Here is a 19,095-nt window from a genome sequence, read left to right on the forward strand (position 1 = left end):
TAGAGTTTCAAGACGCTGACCTTTGTTGGTGATTAGAGTTTCAAGACGCTGACCTTTGTTGGTGATTAGAGTTTCAAGACGCTGACCTTTGTTGGTGATTAGAGTTTCAAGACGCTGACCTTTGTTGGTGATTAGAGTTTCAAGACGCTGACCTTTGTTGGTGATTAGAGTTTCAAGACGCTGACCTTTGTTGGTGATTAGAGTTTCAAGACGCTGACCTTTGTTGGTGATTAGAGTTTCAAGACGCTGACCTTTGTTGGTGATTAGAGTTTCAAGACGCTGACCTTTGTTGGTGATTAGAGTTTCAAGACGCTGACCTTTGTTGGTGATTAGAGTTTCAAGACGCTGACCTTTGTTGGTGATTAGAGTTTCAAGACGCTGACCTTTGTTGGTGATTAGAGTTTCAAGACGCTGACCTTTGTTGGTGATTAGAGTTTCAAGACGCTGACCTTTGTTGGTGATTAGAGTTTCAAGACGCTGACCTTTGTTGGTGATTAGAGTTTCAAGACGCTGACCTTTGTTGGTGATTAGAGTTTCAAGACGCTGACCTTTGTTGGTGATTAGAGTTTCAAGACGCTGACCTTTGTTGGTGATTAGAGTTTCAAGACGCTGACCTTTGTTGGTGATTAGAGTTTCAAGACGCTGACCTTTGTTGGTGATTAGAGTTTCAAGACGCTGACCTTTGTTGGTGATTAGAGTTTCAAGACGCTGACCTTTGTTGGTGATTAGAGTTTCAAGACGACTTTTTGTTGGTGATTAGAGTTTCAAGACGCTGACCTTTGTTGGTGATTAGAGTTTCAAGACGCTGACCTTTGTTGGTGATTAGAGTTTCAAGACGCTGACCTTTGTTGGTGATTAGAGTTTCAAGACGCTGACCTTTGTTGGTGATTAGAGTTTCAAGACGCTGACCTTTGTTGGTGATTAGAGTTTCAAGACGCTGACCTTTGTTGGTGATTAGAGTTTCAAGACGCTGACCTTTGTTGGTGATTAGAGTTTCAAGACGCTGACCTTTGTTGGTGATTAGAGTTTCAAGACGCTGACCTTTGTTGGTGATTAGAGTTTCAAGACGCTGACCTTTGTTGGTGATTAGAGTTTCAAGACGCTGACCTTTGTTGGTGATTAGAGTTTCAAGACGCTGACCTTTGTTGGTGATTAGAGTTTCAAGACGCTGACCTTTGTTGGTGATTAGAGTTTCAAGACGCTGACCTTTGTTGGTGATTAGAGTTTCAAGACGCTGACCTTTGTTGGTGATTAGAGTTTCAAGACGCTGACCTTTGTTGGTGATTAGAGTTTCAAGACGCTGACCTTTGTTGGTGATTAGAGTTTCAAGACGCTGACCTTTGTTGGTGATTAGAGTTTCAAGACGCTGACCTTTGTTGGTGATTAGAGTTTCAAGACGCTGACCTTTGTTGGTGATTAGAGTTTCAAGACGCTGACCTTTGTTGGTGATTAGAGTTTCAAGACGCTGACCTTTGTTGGTGATTAGAGTTTCAAGACGCTGACCTTTGTTGGTGATTAGAGTTTCAAGACGCTGACCTTTGTTGGTGATTAGAGTTTCAAGACGCTGACCTTTGTTGGTGATTAGAGTTTCAAGACGCTGACCTTTGTTGGTGATTAGAGTTTCAAGACGCTGACCTTTGTTGGTGATTAGAGTTTCAAGACGCTGACCTTTGTTGGTGATTAGAGTTTCAAGACGCTGACCTTTGTTGGTGATTAGAGTTTCAAGACGCTGACCTTTGTTGGTGATTAGAGTTTCAAGACGCTGACCTTTGTTGGTGATTAGAGTTTCAAGACGCTGACCTTTGTTGGTGATTAGAGTTTCAAGACGCTGACCTTTGTTGGTGATTAGAGTTTCAAGACGCTGACCTTTGTTGGTGATTAGAGTTTCAAGACGCTGACCTTTGTTGGTGATTAGAGTTTCAAGACGCTGACCTTTGTTGGTGATTAGAGTTTCAAGACGCTGACCTTTGTTGGTGATTAGAGTTTCAAGACGCTGACCTTTGTTGGTGATTAGAGTTTCAAGACGCTGACCTTTGTTGGTGATTAGAGTTTCAAGACGCTGACCTTTGTTGGTGATTAGAGTTTCAAGACGCTGACCTTTGTTGGTGATTAGAGTTTCAAGACGCTGACCTTTGTTGGTGATTAGAGTTTCAAGACGCTGACCTTTGTTGTTATTAGAGTCAAGACGCCACCTTTGTTGGTGATTGTTTCAAGACGCCTTCCTTTGTTGGTGATTAGAGTTTCAAGACGCTGACCTTTTGACACTTATAGTTTCAAGACGCTGACCTTGTTGGTGATTAGAGTTTCAAGACGCTGACCTTTGTTGATGATTAGAGTTTCAAGATGACCTTGTTGGTGATTAGAGTTTCAAGACGCTGACCTTGTTGGTGATTAGAGTTTCAAGACGCTGACCTTGTTGGTGATTAGAGTTTCAAGACGCTGACCTTTGTTGGTGATTAGAGTTTCAAAGGCGGCTGACCCTTGGGTTAGAGATTATTAGAGTTTCAAGACATTGTCCTTTGTTGGTGATTAGAGTTTGGAGGCGCTGATCTTTGTTATTGATTATAGTTTCAAGACACTTTGTCCTTTGTTATTGATTAGAGTTTGGAGGCGTTTGACCTTTGTTGATGATTAGAGTTTCAAGACACTTTGAGAGAAGACGCTTTGTTAGTGATACTAGAGTTTCAAGACGCCTTTGTTACTTGTGATTAAAGTTTCAAAGACGCTGACCCTTGTTTGTGATTTAGAGTTTCAAGACATTGACCTGTTGTTGATGCTATGAGTTTCAGGGCGACATTCCTCTTTACATGATTAGAGTTTCAAGAACCTTGTTGGTGATTAGAGTTTCAAGATGTTGTGCTTGTTGTTGATTAGAGTTTCAAAACTGTTTTTGTTGGTGATTAGAGTTTCAAGACGATGACCTTGGTGATTGAGTTTCAAGGCGCTGACCTTTGTTTGTGATACTTACCTTGTTTCAAGACCTTGACCTTTGTTGGTGATTAGAGTTTCAAAGACAGCTGACCTTTGTTAGTGATTGGGATTTCAAGACGCTGACCTGTTGTTGATGCTAAGAGTTTCAAGATCGCTGACCTGCTTTGTTGGATGATTAGAGTTTCAAGACATTGACCTTTGTTGGTGATTAGAGTTTTCAAAACGCTGTCCTTGTTGGTGATTAGAGTTTCAAGACGCCCTTTGTTGATACTATTCAAGACGCTGACCTTTGTTGGTGATTAGAGTTTCAAGACATTGACCTTTGTTGGTGATTAGAGTTTCCAAGACGCTGACCTTTGTTGGTGATTAGAGTTTGAAGACACTGACCTTTGTTGGTGATACTTAGAGTTTCAAGACGCTGACCTTTGTTGGTGATTAGAGTTTGAAGACTGATGCGACCTTTGTTGGTGATTAAGGTTTCAAGACGCTGACCTTTTGTTGGTGATTAGAGTTTCAAGACGCTGACCTTTGTTGGTGATTAGAGTTTCAAGACGCTGACCTTTGTTGGTGATTAGAGTTTCAAGACGCTGACCTTTGTTGGTGATTAGAGTTTCAGAGACCTTTGACCTTTGTTGGTGATTAGAGTTTCAAGACGCTTGACCTTTGTTGATTCTGCAGAGTTTAGAAAGACGCTGACCTTTGTTGGTGATTAGAGTTTCAAGACGCTGACCTTTGTTGATTAAGTTTCAAGACCCTGTTGGTGATTAGAGTTTTCAAGACGCTGCCCTTGTTGATCCTTATAGTTTCAAGACGCTGACCTTTGTTGATGATTAGAGTTTCAAGACGCTGCCCCTTGTTGATACTTTATAGTTTCAAGACGCTGACTTGTTAATGCTTAGAGTTTCAAGACGCTGACCTTTGTTGGTGATTAGAGTTTCAAGACGCTGACCTTTGTTGGTGATTAGAGTTTCAAGACGCTGACCTTTGTTAGTGATTAGAGTTTCAAGACGTTGATCTTTGTTGGTGATTAGAGTTTCAAGACGATGCCTACTTTGTTGGTGATTACAGTTTAAAGATATTGTCCTTTGTTGGTGATTAGAGTTTCAAGAAGACGTGACCTTTGTTAGTGATTAGAATTTCAAGACGATGACCTTTCTTTGCTTTGATTAAAGAGTTTCAAGACGCTTGCCCTTTGTTTGGGTATTATTGAGTCACGACCTTGTGAGTGATTAGAGTTTCAAGACTTGATCTTTGTTTGATACTTAGAGTTTCAAAACATTGACCTTTGTTGGTGATTAGAATTTCAAGACGCTGACCTTTGTTGATGATTAGAGTTTCAAGACGTTGACCTTTGTTGGTGATTAGGGTTTCAAGACATTTCATTTTGTTGATACTTAGTTTCTGTGACGCTTCCCTTTGTTGATGTTTAATTTCAAGGCCTTTAACCTTTGTTAGTGATTTAGAGTTTCAAGACGCTGACCTTTGTTGAGTGATTAGAGTTTCAAGACGGTTGTCCTTTGTTGGTGATTAGAGTTTCAAGATATTGACCTTTGTTGGTGATTAGAATTTCAAGACCTTGACTTTTGTTTATGCTTAGAGTTTCAAAACTCTGTCCTTTGTTGGTGATTAGAGTTTCAAGACGCTGCCCATTGTTGATACTTATAGTTCCAAGACCTTTGACCTTTGTTGGTGATTAGAGTTTCAAGAAGCTGACCTTTGTTGGTGAGTAGAGTTTCAAGACGCTGACCTTTGTTGGTGATTAGAGTTTGAAGACGCTGACCTTTGTTGGTGATTAAAGTTTGAAGACGCTGACCTTTGTTGGTGATTAGAGTTTCAAGACGCTGACCTTTGTTAATGATTATAGTGTTTCAAGACGCTGACCTTTGTTGATGCTTAAAGTTTCAAGACGCTGACACTTGTTGGTGTGTAACATGACAATAGGAATGATAAAATCCTGTTTAGAATGAAATTGATTCTTTACCGGTTTTATTTCGAACGTAGGTTGTTTGGTGACGATTAGTGAGAAGGAAGACATCTTCATACCTCTCGACGGAACTGTTCGTGATCAGAAGCAAGCTACCTAATTATAAAAATCAGAACGAGAAAGAAATTTGATATTTAAAGATACTAGTCTCCGTGACAGGATGATAAAAGATACTTAACGTTCCTAGTCAATATCAGAAAATATCATAATTAGAATGCATTAGTTGGGAACCATTACTGTTAACGACATTTTGGCCGTAATTCCAATAATATCTAATCGCTCTGGGTGAAACCTAGTGGTTAGCTTACCAAGATTAGAAATGCGACGATTTCTGTTCTAGTTTGCTTAAAAAAACAACAAATCCAGTGTAGATGGGTGGTTTGGGCATTCAATTCGTAATCTCAGGGTTACGGGTTTGAATCCCCATCCTACCAATCGCCCTTTCAGTCGTGGGACGTTGTGATGTGATGGGCAATCTCATTCTTAGTTGATAAAGACGAGCTCAAAGGTTGGTGATGATGACTAGCTACCTTCCCTTTGGTCTTACACTGCTAAATTAAGGACAGCTAGCGCAGATAGCACTCGTGTAGCTCTGTGTTAAATTCAAAACCGTTAACTCTAGGGCTACTCTTTTACCAACGAATAGTGAGATTGACTGTGACATTATAAGGCCTTCACGGTTAAAAAGACGAGCATGTTTGGTGTGGCGGGGATTCAGACCCGCGACCCTCTGATTACGAGTCGAGTGTACTAACCACCTAGCTATTCCAGGACAAACAATAATATATCACTATATTCGGACATCTTAAGAGATATACGTTAGTTCCAAATTATATGCTAAAACAATGTTGAATATTCTTTAAAATGTACCTTTAAAAATATTTAAACATTGTAGAAAAACTTAATTAATCCAAATATCTATAAAGAAAAATAGGTTTGGTTCTTATATATAAAACACTAGTACAAGAAAGTGCGTAAATTACTAGTTAAGACTAACGATTTGGCAATTTGTTGTTTTTACGCATTACTATGATGACAGAAAAGTGTGCGTAGTTTGTTAAAAACCAATAACTGTCAAGTGACGAAAACATCTAGGAATTTGAAGATTTACTATGAATGTACATCATCATGATGTCGTATTAAAGTACAAGAAGCAGCTTTGGTTGATCTTTGGTTCAATTCTTCCTCATGTTTTTGTAATTAGTTCTTGATATTTGGAATTCAAAGTAATTTATAGAAGTTTTATTTGTATGGTTTGGATAATACCTGTAAACTAGTGACGATGACGTGATATTATTTACAATAAAGATATTTGTATTGCCCACTGTAGCCATCTTCTAACTCGTGTTTTCTGAAAAACTGGTTTCTCATCATCGAATTTAAACTAAAGCTTTACTGAGAAACTTCAAACTGATTTACCCGATAGTTGCTTTATTTGTTTGATCACAAAACTATACAATAAGTTATCTGTATTCTGTCCACCATGGGATTCAAACACTATATTTTAGCGTTGAAAGTCCAGAAACGTGCCTCTGAGTCCTTCCGTAAAAATGTGGAATATTTGTTTTGTAGCTGAGGGCATAATGGGCTGCGATCTGCAACAGCAGGGATTGGATCCTGAATTCTAGCTTCGAACGCCCTTACGTTTACCACATTTCCAATGTATTATTAAAAATGTATAAGTATTAGAAACATTCAAAATACGATATTTCAAGAAAACAACATTCCTTCTTTTCCTACGATGATTTATTTGGAATTTGTAAATAAATAATGAATAAAATCTTAATATATATGTTGTGTAATGTTTAAACTTTATATTGCCAGCATACTGGATTGGTTTTGTCAATTTCATTTGTTATCAACTCAGTATCATAACTTCTGTGGTAAAAAAAACGAAAAAACTTTAATGGTACTATAAAAAGTTGGTTTGAAGTTTAATTAAAGTTCCTTAAGAGAAAGATTGATCGCAAAGGTTTGCTGGTCTGTTTTATTGTTCAGGATAGCATATTTTATACATTGTATCTCAAACTTTTTAGTCTGCCAGCTTAGTTGTCATTGTAATAAATTAATCGGTACTGAACGAGATGGTTAATGAATTGGAAACATTTAAGTACTTACTGCTGCAACCAAAATCGTTCTTGCTTTACGGGATTCAAAACCTTGCGACACTTGTACCATTTCTAGTGATTTTACTGCTTTGTATCAAACATGAATAACCTTTAATAAAAACACTACACAAGAGCTATCAGAGACAGATAACAGCTTCTAATTTTTAACTGTCAGTTAAGATGGAATGTAGCTCGTCAATAGAACACACCACCAATAAATACATATTTATTATTATATTATTCAACTTTTAAAGGCGCTATGCAGAATATTAAATTGTTTATATTTAAACATTCTACGTGGTGGAGTCGTTATTACTATTCAATGTAAATCTCGTATAAATATAAATTTAAAGTATATTCTTCCTTGGGCAATGGACTAAGCTTAACGACAGTTGACGTCAGTTCAAGATATGTTACATCTTGTCAGTGTGGGACACACTTGCAGTGTCGTATTGAAGTAGGAGGTTCAACCTCAGGGCCCATAATTTTACTGTATGTAAATTATTAGCCACTGGGCTCACACAACCTTAAATCCGCCACTGCACACTTGGCTTATGACAGCTAACGTTAGTTCAGGACATGTTATATATAACTTGTCGGTGTATGACATACTAGGTTTAATGAAAGTGAACGTTATTTGAAGACATCTTATAACTTGTCATGTGTGACACACTAGGCTTGTGACACAAAATTCAAAAAAATATGCTATGTAAGTCAATATAAAACTAGAGAATAAATGAATTAGTGAAATGTTTAATACATATAATGATGGATGCATGGTAAATTATTGGTTATAAAGAATGTCTCATTCAAATATTGGACAAATTAAGATAATACGCGTGATAAAACTGATAACAGTGTCATAATAGTTGTCACACTGAAATAATAAAATAAGAGTTTTATTTGTAAAATTATAGGACACATAATTAATTTGTAAATTATAGAACACATAATTAAGTCTAGACTAAATTGTTTGATGTAATCACATCTTAAGACACCCCACAATGCGCCTTTGTCCAATTTAATAATTTCCAAATAATACCTTCTGCATATGAAAGCACCGTCCACTTTTGTAAGACCAATGCAGGTAAATATATTAAAACTGTAAACATAAGTTGAGAACAACTGAAATCTATAAGCAGTTCTACGAAAGTAATAGTTTCCAATCCTATATAAGCTTGGTAATAACATCTACTAATAGATCCCTTGGTTACAATATCTGTTTCTAGGAGTGCACCCTCTGTTACTAGTTCGTCGCCTACAGCAACACGCTCTATGTTGAATAACCCTTAACTATATTATCACATGGCATCTCCTAGCAACGCATTATTTGATACTACTTCCCAACACATAATCGTATCTGGTTTGTAGGACAATGAGATCGTTACACGTGTCACTCTCTGGTGGCGGACCATGAAACACTCGCCCTAATTACAACACCACCTACCGTTAACTCTTTCCGTGAAAGAGTAGTGGGATTGACTGTGGCTCTGTAAACCCCATAACTGAAAGGGCAAGCACGTTCAGAAACGCGGTTTCGAAGTCGTGGCCTACAGATTTGCGAGTTAGGAGCTCTAATTACCAAACTATGCACGGCCTGTATTAAATAAAAACAAAACTATAGATTTATAATTGAATGGCATAACTAGAATTAATTAAACGTTATATGGCTTATTTTAAATATTAACTCTACGTTATAGATCAGAATTTGTTTTACAAGTAAATTATTCGCTTGGAGAATAAACAGTTTAAGATCTTTAGTGAGAAAGCAGCTTATCAATAGAACTTGTCGTGAGTCTAATACAATAATAATTGTTATTTAATAGCTCACATCGTATCTTATAGGAGGCCATAGTTGTAACAGATGTTCTTCGCTGTGGTGCAGCTTTCCAAGATGGCCGTCTAAAGAGGGGAGATGTTTTGTTGGCTATAAGTCGAATCATTTTATTAGTTTCAAAGTTTATTCCAGCACGATTTAATATGAAAAAAAATACAACAACATTTCTTTTGTCTCCTACAGATTTTCTAGGTGAACGACATGTCACTGCGGGACATCTCCTTCAAAGACGCTGTGAAACTGTTACGCGAGACAGCATCGCCCGTTCGACTGTTGGTTGTTATAGAAAATCGCTAAACCTTATTTCCAACTCACCAGAGTAAGTTATTTAGCAGTCTAAGCTTTATATAATCTTAGCAACTGTTAATTCAAACTTTTATATGTCTGGTTCCAAAGTCAGGCTTAGCGTTGCCTCCCGCCAACATTACTTTTGAGCCTTTGTCTAGTTCAATACTTTCAGTAATTTTGTTTTATAGGGAGTCGAGGCTAGATAAAATGAGAATTTACACAGAACGTAGTAATATTTTATTATAAGAATTACTACAAGTACTGTTTGGATTAATGTTCAAAATAATGTAAGTCTGAGTTTTTTACGTAACGAAAGGTGATCTTATGAACTTTAGATCAACCTCAAACATTCTGGAAAATCAATACGCTTATTTTTATTATAAATAGCTCTTTGTGGCTAAACATTTTACCTTTTATTATGTTTAATTTTTTGATTTCAAATGTTGTTTTGTTTTGAATTTCACGCAAAGCTACACGAGGGCTGTCTGCGCTCACACGTTGCTTCATTACACTATTCGATTTGTTTCTATTATTAATTTTATTTAGTTTTCTGCATTTGCAGCAGGTTTTCTTCTGCTGTTATATTTTCTCCTATTATTATGCTTAACTTTTTAGCTTTCATGTATTATTTTCTTCTGTTAATTTATGTTGATATCAGGTTTAGTACTTTGTTCATTGTGGTAGTTTTATTCCATTCATTGTTTTATCTGTTTTACTACTGTGTTCATTGTGTAGTTTTATTCCATTGTTATTGTATCTGCTTTACTACTTTGTTCATTGTGGTAGTTTTATTCCATTGTTTTGTATCTGCTTTACTACTTTGTTCATTGTGGTAGTTTTATTCCATTGTTTTGTCTGTTTTACTACTTTGTTCATTGTGGTAGTTTTATTCCATTCATTGTTTTGTCTCCTTTACTACTTTGTTCATTGTGGTAGTTTTATTCCATTCATTGTTTTATTTGCTTTACTACTTTGTTCATTGTGGTAGTTTTATTCCATTCATTGTTTTATCTGCTTTACTACTTTGTTCATTGTGGTAGTTTTATTCCATTCATTGTTTTATCTGTTTTTACTACTTTGTTCATTGTGGTAGTTTTATTCCATTCATTGTTTTGTCTGCTTTACTACTTTGTTCATTGTGGTAGTTTTATTCCATTCATTTTTTTATCTGCTTTACTACTTTGTTCATTGTGGTAGTTTCATTCAATCATTGTTTTATCTGTTTTACTACTTTGTTCATTGTGGTAGTTTCATTTAACTCATTGTTTTATCTGTTTTCCTTTTATTACTACTTTGTTCATTGTGGTAGTTTTATTCCATTGTTTTGTCCTGTTTTACTACTTTGTTCATTGTGGTAGTTTTATTCCATTCATTGTTTTGTCTCCTTTACTACTTTGTTCATTGTGGTAGTTTTATTCCATTCATTGTTTTATTTCCTTTACTACTTTGTTCATTGTGGTAGTTTTATTCCATTCATTGTTTTATCTGCTTTACTACTTTGTTCATTGTGGTAGTTTTATTCCATTCATTGTTTTATCTGCTTTACTACTTTGTTCATTGTGGGAGTTTTATTCCATTCATTGTTTTGTCTGCTTTACTACTTTGTTCATTGTGGTAGTTTTATTCCATTCATTGTTTTGTCTGCTTTACTACTTTGTTCATTGTAGTAGTTTCATTCCAATCATTGTTTATCTGCTTTACTACTTTGTTCATTGTGGTAGTTTCATTCCAATCATTGTTTTATCTGCTTTACTACTTTGTTCATTGTGGTATTTATTCCATTGTTTTGTCTGTTTTACTACTTTGTTCATTGTGGTAGTTTTATTCCATTGTTTTGTCTGCTTTTACTACTTTGTTCATTGTTGTAGTTTTATTCCATTGTTATGTCTGCATTGCTACTTTGTTCATTGTGGTAGTTTTATTCCATTCATTGTTTTATTTGCTTTACTACTTTGTTCATTGTGGTAGTTTTATTCCATTCATTGTTTTGTCTGCTTTGCTACTTTGTTCATTGTGGTAGTTTTATTCCATTGTTTTGTCTGCTTTGCTACTTTGTTCATTGTGGTAGTTTTATTCCATTCATTGTTTTATTTGCTTTACTACTTTGTTCATTGTGGTAGTTTTATTCCATTCATTGTTTTATCTGCTTTTACTACTTTCTTGCATTGTGGTAGTTTTATTCCATTCATTGTTTTATCTGCTTTACTACTTTGTTCATTGTGGGAGTTTTATTCCATTCATTGTTTTATTCCTTTACTACTTTGTTCATTGTGGTAGTTTTATTCCATTCATTGTTTTGTCTGTTTTACTACTTTGTTCATTGTAGTAGTTTCATTCCAATCATTGTTTATCTGCTTTTACTACTTTGTTCATTGTGGTAGTTTTATTCAATTCATTGTTTTATCTGCTTTACTACTTTGTTCATTGTGGTAGTTTTATTCCATTGTTTTGTCTGTTTACTACTTTGTTCATTGTGGTAGTTTTATTCCATTGTTTTGTCTGCTTTGCTACTTTGTTCATTGTGGTAGTTTTTATTCCATTGTTTTGCTACTTTGTTCATTGTGGTAGTTTTATTCCATTCATTGTTTTGTCTGCATTTTTTTCTATAACTAAATTCATTTCATTTTTTTTTATTATTTTATAAAGCTTTTAGAAAAGTAAAGCTAACCAGAACACTTTATAAACAAGTATAAAAAATAAAATCCATATAGTGATTAACATGGGCAGTTTTTAAAAAAAACTTTGATCAAATAACAATGAAAATTGATACGTCTGGTTAAGTAATATAGTTTATTACGGACGAGCCTCCGATTTATTATCTTATGTATTATGATTTTAAACAGCCAGAAATATTAATTTAGAAGATATGCAATGAGCAACTCGTTTGTTGAGAAAATATTATAGAGAGCGAACAACGTTTCGACCTTCTTCGGTCATCGACGATGACGGTCATGACGATGACCGAAGAAGGTCGAAACGTTGTTCGCTCTTCTATGTAAAATATTTTCTCAACCCAAACGAGCCGTTTTTGCATATAAATTTCTCAACAAGTGGGTTTCTCGACATCACTGATAATTTAGAAGTTAATTGAATCCTGGTATTTATTAAATTTATGATATTTACCAACTAGATTGATACACACAGTTTTTTTTCTCTTAAGACAGATAAATTGAATATACAAACAACAATACAATTTATAATGGTTATTACAACAAGTTATTACAAATAATATTTTTAAAAAGTTTACAAACAGTGCTGGTTCTTCTATCTGATCTGGAATTGAATCTTTTAGCGGCAGTTCATGATGAACGAATGAATTCTCTGTTGATATACAGGTACAATTCACTTGACGGGAAGCTAGCTAGTTCTGTTCTTAGCTGACCTTAAAATATTTATATGCTAATTTTTCATCAAGGAAGATATGTCATGCCTTCATAGAAATACTGACGTCCGAAGTTAATTTTCTGAAGTTGATTGGTTGTAATGTTCGAAATCTGTAAATATTCCTTGTCATATATCTGTAGTTTTCCAATTAATAAACGTTTATCAAATATCAAGTCATCCCGTAAGTGATGTCTGAAAAGCTAATACAGGAAGTTCATCATCATTTTATCTTTGTAAAAGCTTTAATGGCAAAATATGTAGTAGAACATGCATAAAAAATGTTCAAACAAATAGAAGAAACTAACCCAATACACTTTTTCAGATCATTAATCAAATAACCATTACGAAGATGGATGTGTCTGAGGGGCACATGAGACATATAAGTAACTGGTGATGTCGTCCCACAAACACATTAATTTCATTTAATAGTTTCCTTTATAATTTAGGTGTTTCTATATATATTTATCAATAAGTTGATGACATCCAATTTGTTTTGACCAGTATATATCAAGCCATCCCAAAAGTAATGTCCAAAAATTTAATACAGAAAGTGTATCATCATTTCTTCTTTATATAAGGCTTTCATGACTAAAATATATAGCAGGACGTGTATAGAAATGTTCAGACAAATAAAAGAAACTAACCCAACTCCACTTTTTCAGATCATTAATCAATTACACCCTTATAAAGATGGATGTGTCTGAGGAGCCCATTAGGCATATAATGCTTTATGAGTTTAAGAAAAGCAATAGTGCGGTAGAAACTACACAAAACATTCAAGGTATTTATGGTGCAGAGTCTCTAAATGAAAGAAAATGTCGAAGGTGGTTTCAGAAGTTCAGATCAGGTGACTACAGCTTAAGTGATTCGCCATGTTCGAGTCGTCCTGTTGAGTTTAATGATGACTTGTTACTGGCTGCACTTGATGAAGATTATGCTGTAACAGTTGAACTAGTACAGAAGTGTGATTTAACCCATTTAACAGTTCACTGTCATCTGCAAGAGCTTGGAAAGGTGTTAGAACTTGGAAAATGTGTCCCCCATGATTTGAGAGAAGCCAACCTTAGAGCAAGAGTGCACATTTGCACTTCTCTGCTCTATCTTGAACATAGCTCACCTTTATTGAGCAAGATAGTGACTGGAGATGAAAGATGGATATTTTATAAAAATGTTAAGTGCCGTAGACAATGACTCATTGCAGGTAAACTGGCTAAAGCACAGCCCAAAATGAACATCCACCCTAGGAAAGTCTTGCTAAACGTTTGGGAGATATTGTTGGTGTGATTCACTGTGAGTTGCTTTCATTCAATGTAATGATTTCATCAAACTTCTACAATCAACAGGTAGAGTGCTTGAATGTTGCACTGAAAGAAAGGAGCCATCCTTTGATCAGTCAAAGGTGTTGTGTTAAATCAGGATAATGCATGGCCCCATACAGCAAGGATTACATCTGCAAAGACTGAAGAACTAGACTGGTAAAAACTTCCACATCCTCCTTATTCTCCAGACCTTGCTACATCTGATTATCATCTATTCCAATGAAGATGTCAAAACTATTTTCTCTGTATTCTTTTCCTACAGACCCTATGAATTTTACAGAAGTGACATTCAGAAGCTTGTGAATCATTGGCAGGAAGTAATGAATAATAATGGAACATACATTATTGATTAAGTAACATTAAAATCGCTTGAAATACTTTCTCTTTTTCTGAACCCAAAAATGGGACATTACTTATGGGATAGGCCTGGCATGGCCAAGCGTGTTAAGGCATGCGACTCGTAATCTGAGGGTCGCGGGTTCTGATCCCCGTCGTGCCAAACATGCTCGCCCTCCCAGCTGTGGGGCATTATAATGTGACAGTCAATCCCACTATTCATTGGTAAAAAAGTAGCCCAAGAGTTGGTGGTGGGTGGTGATGAATAGCTGCCTTCCCTCTAGTCTTACACTGCTAAATTAGGGACGGCTAGCACAGATAGCCCTCGTGTAGCTTTGCGCGTAATTCAAAACAAACTTCTTGAATCAATGGACTAGCATTTCTAGTCTGATGAAGTTGCTTAATCCCAGAAATGTTACTATGATTCCACTTTGTAAGGCACAGGAGAAGTCTTAATATAAGCACATCTCCAATCTGTTGAGAGACAATGGTCAGGTATCCTCAGACATTACTGACATCCTCAACACGTGCCTCAAGTACTATAGCTGACTATATTCGGCTTCGACTGTGGGTGAGGATATTTGGCGAGACATCATTCAGTTCTTGCCAACCCTCAATCCATCACGGTCTGACTACGTTTTGAAACCCATTACACTAAATGAATTTTGGCTGGCTATCTGGTAAGTGTCTGGGACTGGATGGCTTACCAGTGGAATTCTATCACCATGTATGGCATATTACTGGGCCCCTTTTCATTAGACTTTTTTTTAACTACTGTCTGACCCGTGGGTCCATGCCTTCGGGTACGCTGGATGGATTAATTATGTTAATCTCTAAGGATCTCTCCAGTCCAAAGATATGGCATACCATATCACTCTTGAGTGTGGATGGAAAGATTATTTCTGAAACCCTGTATACCCATTTCAGTGTTGTCATGCCGTCTTGTCCTTGACATTGAAATGTGTGAGGAAGAAGTATCCATCAAAACTTGGTACTTCGATATGACCTGTTACATTATATCACGGACAGGAGCATCCCTAAAATTTTTGTGTCACTTAATCAGAGTAAGGCCTTTGATTGAGTTACCACAAATATTTGCGGTACGTTCTGGAGAGGTTTGGTTTTTACTCCAGCTTATGTACGAACTTTCTATACGTCTTCTTCGAGCATGTTCTTAGTGAATGGATACTTGATGCCCAGTTTAACATCTGTCAGGGTGTTCGTCAAGGACGTCCATTATCGCCATCTCTTTATGCGTTAGTGATCGTACCTGCTCTCTCATCTGTATCACTAGGTTTCAATGTGTGGCCTTCGTTTCCCAGGTGGGGCATCCATCAAGTATGTAAGTTATGCAGATGATATGAACTGATTTCTAGAAAACCAAACATACCTGGGTTCAACAAGGGCGATTGTTAACAAGTACTCTCAGGGTAGTGCAGCTCAGCTCAACTACACTAAGTCTAGGGCTCGGGAGTTGGGCAAGTGGGCCTCATCTGCAGATACTCCATTTAATTTGGCATGGGCTTCCTCTCCAGTCAAGTGTTTTGGGATTCCCTTCATTGCGAGTCCTGAGGCTGCCTGTGGGAAGATGGTATAACGTGTCAGTTTGGCAGTTCAAGATTGTTACAGCCCTGCTAACTTGTTTGACAGAAGCGGTGAAGAGGAGGCTTCTCCACTTGTTATGGTATCTTGGCGAGATACTTCCTCTGAACGACTGCTGTGCGCGAGCTGTTGAGTGACATGTCTGTGGAGTGGTAAGACTGAGACAGTGTCTTGGTTGTCTTTAGTTAAGCCACCCTTCATGAGAGGAGTGGACATCCCACGTGTCTGGACCGAGTGCCTTTCTTGTCCACAACTATATGCTGTCTCTCTTGGGAGGATCATCCCTGTAGCCAACTGGCTCATTTCCTGATTGGTTCAGACATTTTTGTGTTTCACCGGGCCTGAATAAACCAATGTGTTTTAATTCTCCCACTTGGTATGCTGACACTGTTGCAGCGATCAGACGTTGTCACGCTATGCCACGTGATATTCCGGCGAATTCCAATACTCTCTGCCGTCTGCTTCCTCCAGACTGTATTCACAGGATAGAGCAACACCACCCCGCTCTTCCATGGAATGTTGTGCCATGTTGATATTTACATTCAGGGTTTCATGACATTTTACCGGTGAGAGAACGATTATACCTGTCCAGTATCAGTGTCGCCGAGTCATGTCATACTCAGGTATAGTGTCCTTTACATGTTGGTCCTTTGTTCGACATCGGACAGAAGAAGGTGGCTCACCTTTTCCGTGTCCCATCGATCTCGGCTGAGACCGTTTTGATCACTTGCTGATCCCCGTTCACAGTGTCCTGGCCTTTACCTTTCACATCCCCATATCAGGGTCATCTGGCTTACCCGCACTCAATTCCTTTTTGAGGGGCTCCAGTGTTGTTCTGTAAAATAAGACCAAATACAAACTGTTATTCCGCCTTGATGCGAACTATTAGTTACTGAATCGGAGGGACTCTTTATCATTGTTGGTGCCCGGACGTCTCACCGGTGGGCACGCTTGAGGGTAGCGGAATCAGACTGATTTTCTAGATTGTCTGTTCTATGTAATTATTGTTTATTTGTATTTTCATAATTTTTTTTTATCTATTTTGTGTGTACTTTTTTGTATCCTATAATTTTTTTGTACATATTGTATATTATGTGGAATGTTTGTTTGTATGACTGTTTTTTTGTAATTAAATCCTTCTTAATTTTTGGGTTTTTAAATTTTTTCTTTAAGCTTTGTATTTCATTTTTTTCTGTAATTTTCTTTAGTCATTTGTAATTTTCTACTTTCATTTCTGTTGTTTGTTTTTTGGATTTAGTTACTTGTACATATCAGTACATATTGTTTTATGCGCCGATTCATTTTTTAATTTAATATTTAGTGTATATATGCATGTGTGTATACATATCTTTTTTTCTAATTTCTCCTTTTGTAATTTTCGTGTTCACTTACATAGCTGTATGTACTGTATATTTATGTTTTTTGTTATTTCATTCCATATCATTGTTGTACATTTTGTATACACTTGGTGTTTTGTTCCTTGTATTGTTATTGTGTATAATAAATTGAAAATCTGGAATGCTAACTTCAAGAGGTAAGTTTTATCTTACCACCAGATGTCAGTACCTTTCATTTTTATTTATTTATTTATTTCATTTTAATGTTTATATTTTTCTTATTCTCTCATGGGAGAGCAGTCACCTTCCCACAACAGGCAGTGAAGGGTGATACAGATGTGGGATGTTGAGCACCCACATTTCACTCTTCTAATTTCTAATTTTCTTATGTGAGACTAGCGAATTGGAGCTGCAATGTGGGTCCTATTTCAACAGTCATTTCAAAATATAGGATACATTTTATAATCTCACGTTGTAACACGTACTCTAGAATCACTTTTTCGAGAAAAAAAAAATGTGCAGCGTATTTTTTTAATTTCATGCAGTGTGTTTTCGTTTACGAATTGAATATTGTATGGTTATAATATATATATAATTGTTTTAATATTTACATATTTTCCACTAGTTATTTTTTTCATTAGAGTGGTAATATCATAATGGTTCCTATTACATTGTTTTTACCTGTAAATAGATGTTTAATAATTAGTTAACACTTATTTAAATGTTTCATGGATCTGTTACTTATCTAATAATTGCCACCAGGAGGTCAGATTGGCATACCATTATCACATTTTGTTTATAATTAATATTGCAATGTTCTGTCTTTCTTTGTTCAAACCTCTTATTCTTCAAATAGTGAACCCTGTACGAACTTATCTGACACAATAGTTACGCTTCACTGTCAGATTTACTCACTGATTCAAAATGCAGAGTTTGTTTTAAGGGCAACAGGACATGAACTTTGTAATCCACAGTCTTGATATGTTAACCACTAGAACAGTTTTCTATAGAGTCCGAAGAAATTGTGTGTATAGTTTTGTCTCTTGTAAAAATGTTTGTTTCGTGAACGAGATCCTGGTAGGTTAAGTTACATTTCATGGAAGCTGACATGCGCATAACAATTAATTAAAGACATTTTAATAAATTAAGTCTGTGTTGTAGTACACATAAGAAAGGCATTGAAACTAGAGAACAAAATAGAATAAAAATAAATAATCTCTGTCAGGTTCTTCCTGTTTCACACATGTTCACATAGCTCTTTTAAACACACCTGTAAATCATCTCTATGAAGTTCTTCCTCTTTCACACATGTCCACATGGCTCTTTTAAATACACCTGTAAATCATCTCTATGAGGTTCTTCCTGTTTCACAGATGATCACATATCTCTTTTAAATACACCTGTAAATCATCTCTATGAGGTTCTTCCTGTTTCACAGATGATCACATAGCTCTTTTAAATAAACCTGTAAATCATCTCTATGAGGTTCTTCCTGTTTCACAGATGATCAAAGAGCTCTTTTAAATACAACTGTAAATCATCTCTCTATGAGGTTCTTCCTGTTTCACAGATGTTCACATAGCTCATTTAAATACACCTTGTAAATCATCTCTATGAGGTTCTTCCTTGTTTCACAGATGTTCATATATCTCTTTTAAATTTTTAAATACACCTGTAAATCATCTCTACAAGGTTCTTCCTGTTTCACACATGTTCCCATAGCTCTTTTAAATACACCTGTAAATCATCTCTATGAGGTTCTTCCTGTTTCACAGATGATCACATAGGTCTTTTAAATACACCTGTAAATCATCTCTATGAGGTTCTTCCTGTTTCACAGATGATCACATAGGTCTTTTAAATACACCTGTAAATCATCTCTATGAGGTTCTTCCTGTTTCACAGATGATCACTTAACTCTTTTAAATACACCTGTAAATCATCTCTATATGAGGTTCTTCTGTTTCAC

General features: G+C 36.1%; 2 protein-coding genes across 18 annotated transcripts in view; both read left to right on the forward strand.

The window, feature by feature from the left end:
* Positions 1–14,948, forward strand: part of LOC143242691 (histone-lysine N-methyltransferase SETMAR-like) — a 49,638-nt gene extending 34,690 nt beyond the window's left edge. For 6 of the 10 annotated variants that reach the window (XM_076486163.1, XM_076486161.1, XM_076486165.1 and 3 more), the window contains 2 exons: positions 9,053–9,179; positions 13,195–14,948. In XM_076486163.1, the coding sequence (XP_076342278.1) occupies positions 9,053–9,179; positions 13,195–13,723 (656 nt within the window). In that variant the 3' untranslated portion in view covers positions 13,724–14,948. Of the gene's footprint in view, positions 1–4,932; positions 5,110–8,848; positions 9,180–12,483; positions 12,706–13,194 lie in introns of those variants that run through there. The other 4 variants (XR_013023147.1, XR_013023146.1, XR_013023145.1 and 1 more) reach the window with 3 other exon arrangements.
* The window catches only part of LOC143243177 (uncharacterized), a 386,181-nt gene that overhangs the window by 220,185 nt on the left and 146,901 nt on the right, over positions 1–19,095 (forward strand). The gene's annotated exons all lie outside the window — the stretch shown is intronic.

This window comes from Tachypleus tridentatus, unplaced genomic scaffold, assembly GCF_004210375.1.
Source record: "Tachypleus tridentatus isolate NWPU-2018 unplaced genomic scaffold, ASM421037v1 Hic_cluster_2, whole genome shotgun sequence".
In the NCBI taxonomy this organism is placed as follows: domain Eukaryota; kingdom Metazoa; phylum Arthropoda; class Merostomata; order Xiphosura; family Limulidae; genus Tachypleus; species Tachypleus tridentatus.